At 43.7% G+C, this 9,686-nt stretch overlaps 2 protein-coding genes across 2 annotated transcripts in view; both read left to right on the top strand.

Moving 5' to 3' along the window:
- Positions 1-9,686, top strand: part of LOC128896979 (zwei Ig domain protein zig-8) — a 174,311-nt gene that overhangs the window by 112,340 nt on the left and 52,285 nt on the right. The window contains exon 3 of the mRNA XM_054160595.1: positions 6,202-6,412. Within this exon, the coding sequence (XP_054016570.1) occupies positions 6,202-6,412 (211 nt within the window). The remainder of the gene's footprint in view (positions 1-6,201; positions 6,413-9,686) is intronic.
- LOC128896786 (uncharacterized) lies at positions 4,283-4,835 on the top strand. The gene is given in 4 exon segments (XM_054160257.1): positions 4,283-4,306; positions 4,308-4,472; positions 4,475-4,747; positions 4,749-4,835. Coding segments are annotated over 4 exon segments (549 nt in total).

Below are 9,686 nucleotides of genomic sequence, written 5' to 3'. Positions count from 1 at the left end.
TTTCATGCTTTAATTATAGATTGCCAAAGTAAAATATTTTATTTCATTCTTTAACTATAGATTGCCAAACTAAACTATTTGATTTCATGCTCTAACTATAGATTACCAAACTAAACTATTTTATTTGCTGAAATTTTGCATCGAATACAATTTTACTTAAATCCTGAAGAATCCATTACTTAAACTACTATTTGAAACACTTTCTCTACAAATATTTCCAACTTGGAATCTCCATGGCCTAATTTTTATTTAGACCCTTACAACATTACAATACTATCGCGTACATTACAAAATATTCCCTCTGCTCCTAATCCAGATATAATCCTAACCCACACCTAATCCTAATCAATTTTCGAAAGCTTCGAATCGTAACCATCGCAGCCTCGTCGTTATCGTCCGGTCTCATTCTCTGTATCCCCGCTAGAGAATTTTTGGCAGCATCCCGTTATACCGGGCGTTTAAAAAGTCGTATATCGCGCGACTTGTTTACGTTTTCCAGGGTTTATATCTGGCGGCCCCCTTCCTGCTCGTGATTTATGATTCATAAACGTATCCCACCGATTTCCACGAATATACGACAGATCCGAACGTTATTGCAACCCACCCCGGTTATATGTTCCGCGCAATCAGCGGATTAAATCGTTATCCGTGCCGTGGAGAATTCGAGATCTATTTTTCATTCACAAGAGATGCTGGATACCACGTGGGGGAAAGTGTACCACAGTCGATAGCCTCGAACCGTTTCAATATGGCCTCAATATTGCAAAACGTTTAAATAATATCTTCGCGCGTCTACCTGCGATTTCCAATCTCATCTGGCATAATTAAAAGTGTCGCAATTTCTGACCGGACTTCCGATGGTTGCACCGTAATCCCTCGTGAACCGTCGGAAATACTCCGGATATTATTACAAAAATTTCGTGAAACGTCGCAAAGATACGACTACGTATTCCGCTCTGTAAACGATTCCTGTAAAAGACTCTTAATACCCGAACAAACTTTTTACCTGCGAGAGACGTTCCATCTACGTGTTTCTTTCCACGAAAAATTCTTTCTTCCCGAGTGCACACGTACGCGATACGTTATTTTCGATTTATTTTCGAGCGACGAAAATACTATCGATCAGAGAGGCGTATTAAGCCGAACGCGTGCTAACTGGTCCCTGGCTATTCACGTGCGATACACCACTTATCTTAAAAGCTCGAAAGCGTTCTCTGTATCTGTAGCATTCTCTGATGGGTTCCATCTACGAACGAAAAAGATTACTCGCAAAAAGTGCTTGAAAATTCCAGCCGGACCGAAATAAAGGCTTTGTACGTACATGCACGCGAAACGGAGGATGCAAATCTCGGCGGAGAAAAAAAGAAAAAAAAAAAAAAAGAAAATAGATAATCCAAAACTGAAACTCTTTTCACCGAGCCAGAATTTAATATACGCACCAAGATTCAGGCATTTGTACACTCGATACCGTATAATTTAGGATCCGTGTCCAAATTCTATATTACCAAAATTATTTAAATAGAAATCGATCGACGCTCGCGGGAGTTGCATCGGGTCAGGGTTGGGTCCTCTCGACGCTTGACCGATGCTCGAAAGACGATTCGAACGACAACCGAGCATCCTCGTTGGCTGTGTACGAACCGCGCGTGGAATTCGAAATTCGGCGGACGAATACTGGAAACGTTAGTTCCACCCATAGCGTTTCCATTGTTCGCGCTGTAGATATTTGCGAGTAGCGGCGTTCAAATACCTCTCGCCGTTCGAGCTGTCGTCCAAGTAATCCGCGCGAGTTCTCCGAGCGCGCGACGCTTCCTTAGACAAAGACGAAACCAGTCGACGATTTGTCAATCGGCAATGTTATCGGCCGAGGGGCCAGAAGCGTCCTCGATCCGTGCTCCGATTGGAAACTTTCCTCGGTAGAAATTGTTCCACGGATAAGCAGTTTATTAGTTGTCCGTTACGCAAACAATTCACCTCGTCCGTTGCGCGTATCGCGCGCTCGATGCTCGACGCTCGGGTTCGATCGGAAATTACACCCGCCAAACAACGTCCGATCGCCGCGAAACTTCGCGAATAAAGGCTTCGTGTTTCGAGCGACAATGCGCGCGATGAGTTCGATCGCGGACGGTCAAAATTCAAATAAACATTCGACGCTAGCGTTTCCTGTTCCTATTCGTTTCGCAAAGGGTTATTTATGACGCGGATAAATTTGCTTAGACGACGGTCGATCGAACTCCAGGTAAAACGGAACGATCGGTCGATGCATTATCCCTCGAACGTCGAATGGCCTGTCAAATTTCGCACGCAATCCGGACATTGTTTACCGCACCGGTAGCATCTACGACGCGTTCTGCGAGCGCTTCATTATTTATGAGGTCGCTGAAACGCGCCGATCAACGCTCGTTCGAGATTGACGGGCATCGATCCCGACTATTCGCTGCTCGAAGAGCCTGGCTTGCCGTCTCGAACGTCGCGACGTTCTCCGTTCGATCCGAAAATCGCGTGAAAAACGTGCCGCGAGGCTGGACAAGGTTTCGTTAGCGCGTAGAAACGCGAACGGTGCCTCGTCGCAGTGGTATTCGCGCTGAAAAGTCGGACAGGCAGTTCGAAATTTAACGAATCTTCAAATTGCCACGTGGCTGTCGAGAATACTTCAGAACTGACGAAACAACCGTCATCTTAAAGCGGAAGATTTACTTTGTTAAGACTTGCAAGAACGCAAGAATTGTACGTTGATCGAGCTGATTGTACGTTGATCGAGCTGATTGTACGTTGATCGAGCTAATTGTACGTTGATCGAGCTAATTGTACGTTGTTTAACAACGGAGCCGTGCGAGATGCACGAGCGAAGAGATACGCAAGTGTGAACGTATAGAGAGAGCGGTAGAGAAGTAGCTCCGAACAGCTGATCACTTTAATAAACCGAACTATTATATACCGAACTATTATATACCGAACTATTATATACCGAACTATTATATACCGAACTATCTTGTTAAAACATTGAGAACTATGATCGCCGTTTCGCGAGATGGCTGACGTGGAAGTGCGTACCGCGGAAGCTTGCAACCTCGACCAAGTACGCGGCTTTATCGGTGCGTAAATGAATGAAACAATATCCGGTACGTCGCTCTTCGCATACTTCGCTACCTAGGTGACATTTTCGGTAACGACCTTTGTGCAGCTAATTGAAATTCTTCGGTCGATCGAAGTCCGCGTTGTTGGCGACGATGCGGCACTTATGGCGGGAACCTGGTTTAGAATTTCAAAATTATCGTTTTTTTCTTTTTTTTTGCATAAATCAGTAACAGTATTCATATAGAATATATTCCTGAAGTTATACAGCATGGAAACGCTATATTTTGTTTGCTTCCAGTGCAAAGAAAAAGTTAAATTTGAAGAATCCGGTAATCGCGGTTTCGGTTTTGAACTAAACGTTGTATGCCACTGTGGCCGCAAAGAAATGAATTCGGGACCGTTGATTAATACCGGATATGAAACAAATCGGAGAATCGTCTTCGTTATGAGGTTGTTAGGCAACAGCCGAGAAGGCATGAACATATTCAGTGGACTTATGGATACGGGTCGAGGTCTAAGCATAAGTAAATGCGATCTGATTGTGCGACATATACACGCAGCCACAAGTTCAGTGTTCAATGATTTATCCAAGAAAGCCGCTGAAGAAGAAAAACGAGAAAACATAAAACACGGAAGACCTTCTACAGAATTTAAAGTATCTGGCGATGGATCATGGAAGAAACGTGGGTTTACGTCATTATACGGTGTTGCAACAATTATTGGATACTACACTGGCGAAGTAATGGATTTCGTCGTAAAGAGTGGCTACTGTCAGGCTTGTACGTTTTGGAGTGATAAGAGAGATACCGACGAATACATTGAGTGGTATGAACAACACGAGGAAGAGTGTTTCGCAAACCACTATGGTTCATCGGGTGAAATGGAGGTCGATAGTATACAGGGAATGTTTTCAAGGTCGGAGGAGAAGTTTGGAGTCAAATATCGGAATTATATCGGAGACGGTGATTCCAAAACGTACAAAGGTATTTCAGATTGCAATCCATACGGCGATGATTACCCTGTAACAAAAAGTGAGTGCGTTGGACACGTGGAAAAACGGATGGGCACACGGCTCAGAAATTTAAAAAAAAAAAAGAAAACAGAAAAGCTTGGTGGAAAAGGAAAATTAACAGACATTTTAATTAAAAAGTTAACCACGTATTATGGACCAGCGATAAGACGAGATGTAGATTCCGTGACCGATATGAGAGAAGCCATAATGGCAACAATTACACCATCCGTGTTCCACAAATGAAAATCCAAATCATGACAATTGTCCAATCGGAGGTCAAGAAAAATTGTTCGACCATCCACCTCCACTTCACCCAGATGTCGCTAAACACATACGACCTATTTACGAAGAACTTTCGAAGGAAGATCTGCTAATTCGATTCGTTTAGGTGGCCATACCCAGAATTCGAACGAAAGTTTCAATTCTACAGTCTGGCGCCTAGCATCGAAACATTTAAATTCAGGCCTAAAAATGATCGAAATTGCCGCTTTCGTCGCCGCCAGCATTTTTAATGAAGTGTACTCGTCCATCCTTCGAATAATGAACGCACTACGAATAAATGTAGGACAACAAAGCAAATTTTTTGCCGATACGCACGACGCGCAACGAATCTCGAGGCAGGAGCGCCGCAGATCAAGCAGCACGAAGGAGGCTCGAAACAGCTTGCAGACTGGTTCAAATGCAACGAAACGAATTTCATGAGGAAGCGGAAGGCTTGCTGTATGGGCCTGGTATAGCAGACTAACCTCTGATTACAGTATGTTTTCAATAGCTATTGCTTTTCTGTATCGAAAACTTCAAACACGTTTTTCTCGAAAGCATGTTTCGGGGGTTTGTGTACACGATAGACAAAAATCTAGTTGACCGATCGGCTTTTACCAAGGATTTTTGGTTAGATAACGAATAATTGTCCTCTATGAACTAAGAACTTTGAATAAAGATCGAGTTAAGTAACTTTTTTTTCTACAAATAAGTCGAAATTTTGTCGCGAATATCAAATTTTTTCTTGAACGTCCTATAATTTGTACAATTTTATACTTTTGCATTCTTTTTTTTTTTTTTAGCTCATATAGGACAAAATTACATAACATCGAAGAGAAAATCAATTTACTTTGTTTCAGATAAGAATTGGATATGCTACATTGTACACAATCTGTTACTCTTCGCGGTGAAGTGCTTATGAAGATTATGTAAATACCAGGAATAAAAAGTACCGATTCCCGATACAACATTTTTATTTTATTCTTCGAACACGCAATAACACGCCCTTAAAGTTTAGCGAAGTTCCATTTTATCTTTGTTCCTGAAAAAAATTCTTAAAAACCACTTTATTCCACTACACTTTCAGCGTTCTAAACCAGCCTCCCCCCTTATCCAGCCTGCTGCGAAAAAGCTGCGAAAAACCGGCAGAAAATTAGAAGGCCACGGATGGATTAGAACCGGCGACGAATTAGAAGCACGGAAAGAATCGTAGAGCGAGGACGGACACGCGAAACCGTCAAACAAGATAAAAAAGAAGTACTCAGAATATCGCGTGGTCGTTCGTTGAATATAATCGTTGCAAGTATTCCGAATTTTCATTGGAACGCGAGTTAAAAAGACAGCACGAGCGATGAACAATTTCTCGTTCAACGCGAGATTGACTTGTACATCCGGATTGTACATCCGCACGTCTACGCCACGTCGCCCGTATGTGGGCGACAGTGTTCTTCGCCGAAGACGTAGAAAAATGAATTCCAACAGTGAAGAAGGAAAAGTTCGTTCAAAGTGAACGAATACGAACGAATTATTCGAAGAAAGTTAGAAAGATAAATACCACGATGATAAATACCACGATAGACGTTTGATTACGTAGTCTCTGATAGTCTGAAACTTCAAACACGTTTTTCTCGAAAGCATGTTTCGGTGGTTTGTGTACACGATAGACAAAAATCTAGTTGACCGATCGGCTTTTCCCAAGGATTTTTAGTTAAATAATGAATAATTGTCCTCTATGAACTAAGAACTTTGAATAAAGATCAAATTAAGTAATGTTTAATCGCATCAGAAATTTTCAAGAATATTTCTCTGACGGTGAACGCGTTAAAGGCCCGTTTCCGTTCGTTTCGCAGGTGTCCTGGATGCGCAAAAGGGACATGCACATTCTTAGCGCTGGCATCCTCATGTACACGTCGGATCTGAGGTTCCAAGTGATCCATCCGGACAAGTCGGAGCACTGGACTCTGCAAATCAAGTCGCCTCAGGAACGGGACTCGGGCGTGTACGAGTGCCAGGTCAGCACGGAGCCGAAGATGTCGCTGAACTACAGCCTGAACGTCGTCGGTGAGTGCGTTTTGAATTATTCAGCCCGGACGGATAAGTCGGGCTCGCCCGGCGTTCGCTTCCGTTTTCCGATGAAATCTCGCCGATCCGACGACCCGCCATTAAACAGAAACCGATTTTCTCGCGGTATCTCTCAGGGTTCACTGGTAATCGCGGATCACCGTGGATCCCGTGTTGGATATTTAGGACGCTTGAGTTCCACTTGTTGCGAACTTTTCGGTAGACGAATTCTACGCGAAATATCGATATATATTTTTCTGTGGTTTTTCTGTTCTGTGTTTTTCTGTGTTTGGTCGAATTCCCGGAAAAAAAACGGTGGAAGGATGAAGCCCGGCGCGGACCAGGTGCGTTCGTCTTTCGCGGTATCTCGCGAAACGAAACGGGCAGCGAGGAATAACTTGTTTCGTTATCGGGAACCGAAGTTAAGTCGCGCTATAAACAACCGAACTTCGTTCCTCGAAGGCTTCCATACCCGGTACAACCGTCTCCCTCGGTGAACTTAATATCTTCGCAGTTCGATAACTCCGCGACTCGTAACCTGATTATGATAAACTTTCGACCCCGCGCTCGTTAGTTTTAAATTAAAAGCAACGCTCGCGACAACGTGCGCCCGTCCTCGCGTCGACAAGTTTCTTGTAAATTGCACGCAGCGGCTGCAGCTTCTGGGAACGAGCGCGTCCAGACTGTACGAGTTGGAAAGGGACCGATAAAGCTGCGCAATTTCGAAACTCGCGGCGTAATGTACGAGGTACGACGATCGTTGTCTCGTTGGCGGAATAACGGGCGTGTACGGTTGCGTGATCGAACAAGAAACGAAGTAAAAGCCCGGCGAGCTCGGTCGATATCTCGATCCGCGCGTTACTTTTCGTTTTCGCGTTCGCGGTCGCAATTACCCTCGTTGTCGCTGATATTAGTCCGCTAATTCTGCTGGCCATAGTACCGGCGTTAACGGCTTAACGGCTAATGTATACGGTTCCTGTATTGCACCAAACCGCTCGCCAATCCCGTCGCGTGCTTGTCGCGACCACGTTGCACTCATGCGTGTATAATGTTCGAAGGATGCACTCGACAGCGTCGCGTTTCGCCACGGGTTCGCCTAGCGGACTTGTTTTCATTTCGCCCCCGTCGACGTCGTTGTTTCACCGATCCGATGTTAATTAGCATCGCCGAATCGCCAGAAACGTAAAGACTGTGGACTCATTCTCGATCAAGCATCCCGATCTCTCGGTTCCTGGTTCCTCGCTCGTCCTGTACTTCGTAGCCTTCCTCAGTTTCTGCGCTAAGAATCGGCTCTTCTTAGATTCGCTCGTCTTCCGAACGATGTGTAGCGATCGTCGGGTGTACAAGTATAAATTAACACAGGTTACGTAGAATACATTGATCCTAGGGCAAATTTGTTCGTGACTCGGGGTGGCGGTTGGTCGGTGATTTTCGTTGATAACTCAAAAGCGACACTTTCGCGAAGGAAATTGTCGTTCGGAATCGTCTTACCTATCCCTTTCCGATTTTTATAAAAATTCCAGGACACCCTGTGTATCAAAAGACGACATTTTAAAGCCTTCCTTTATCTTTGCCGGGCTTTATCCATCCACGCTTTAAGAATCCTGTATAAGAATTCCTAATCGAGTCCAACGACACCAAAAATGACACGTTTTCACATTCAGACGACTCCTGTTCGCACATTTCGCAACGATACGTGGCAGAAAGCGCGGGGCCACCTTGCCGAGATCTGAAAGTGTCACGGTTCGTAAGATATCAAGAATATTCTGGCAATAGAAACCGCACGAGCGTTGCTTTACTCTGCTGGGGTTTCCCTCGAATCCCATTCTGATATACCGGGATCAATATTACTTTTATGGAGCCGACGTTTGGTGGCTGAAGTGTGTCGTCGCGTCGGTGGAAAACCGACTACCTCCATATTGAAATTCCTCTGTGGCGGTGAAAACTGGAAACTATGTTTGGGTCGATATTTTGGAATTGATGGCCGCGCTTCGGCGGGGCGGGATTCATACGGGCGGCCGGGAGAAAAATAATTGAATGATTTCAGTGAAAATACAGGGAAATATAGGACGGAAATGTCCTCGATATTTCCGTGGGACGCGGGCGCGAAGCAACGTCTCGCTTCTAATAATAACTCGATCATTCCTTCTGCTATTTCGGCTCTCGAATTAATTAAAAGCGCCATCTCGCTGAAACTGCGCAGAGAACACCAACATTAACGAGGACCGAAAAAGCCTCGCTTATTAAAGCGGACCGGGAAAATAGTTGAGTAGATTCCAGGAACGTGTCACGGATGCTCCTAGGTATCTCTGAAACTTCCAGCTATGACGAACTTGCTCTCAATCCCTAATGGAGGCCTCCCGAACCCTCTCTTTTCGTTTACTAGCCCGCTTGGACATATTTTACATCGCCTAGCTTCTCACGGAATAATTGCATACTTCTGCGACACCTAACATACCCATATGCAGACATGTATGTTCTGGTATCGTTGTGTTTTCTTCTACTGGAGTCGTTACTTTATTGTGTTTAACAAGTTCGAGAGAAATTTATTAAAGTCGACGTAGATATTCGCGCGGAGACGGTTCGGACGATTGTACACTTTGAAAAGGAAAAGTAGCGAGTTTCATAGATTGGGAGAATGGAAAATGGAAAAAGATAGGGATTATCTTAGAGGTAACGAGGTCGAAATCCGGGGATGACCGGCGAGGATGAAATAATCAGCTTTAGAAGGAAGGATTTTCGAATGTTTGATGCCAGAGTTTGATTTCATATGTTTGACAAAGAATGAGAAGATAGTCTCGACTTAAACTAAAAATAGTAAGGAATCATGTTGCCATACAACATATTCCTTATAATAATCATCGTGTAGAAAATTGTCTGTCGCCGTATCGTTGATTTGGGTAAGGTTTGATTTCGAATGTTTGACAAAGAATGAGAATACAGACCTGTGTTAAACTAGAAATATTAAGGAATTATGTTGCCATACAAGATATTCCGTATAATAGTTATCTTGTAGAAAATTGTTTGTCGCTGTACCGTTGGTTTGGTTAGGTTTGATTTCGAATGTTTGACAAAGATTGAGAAGACAGTTCTGTCTTAAACTAGAAATAGTAAGGAATCATGTTGCCATACAAGATATTCCGTATAATAGTTATCTTGTAGAAAATTGTTTGTCGCTGTATCGTTGATTTGGGTAAGGTTTGATTACGAATGTTTGACAAAGAATGAGAAGACAGTCTCGCCTTAAACTAAAAATACTAAGGAATTATGTTGC

Source organism: Hylaeus anthracinus, unplaced genomic scaffold (assembly GCF_026225885.1).
Source record: "Hylaeus anthracinus isolate JK02 unplaced genomic scaffold, UHH_iyHylAnth1.0_haploid 11978, whole genome shotgun sequence".
Lineage (NCBI taxonomy): Eukaryota > Metazoa > Arthropoda > Insecta > Hymenoptera > Colletidae > Hylaeus > Hylaeus anthracinus.
The sequence above is the reverse complement of the archived record's forward strand: the minus strand, read 5'-3'. Positions and strand labels throughout refer to the sequence as shown.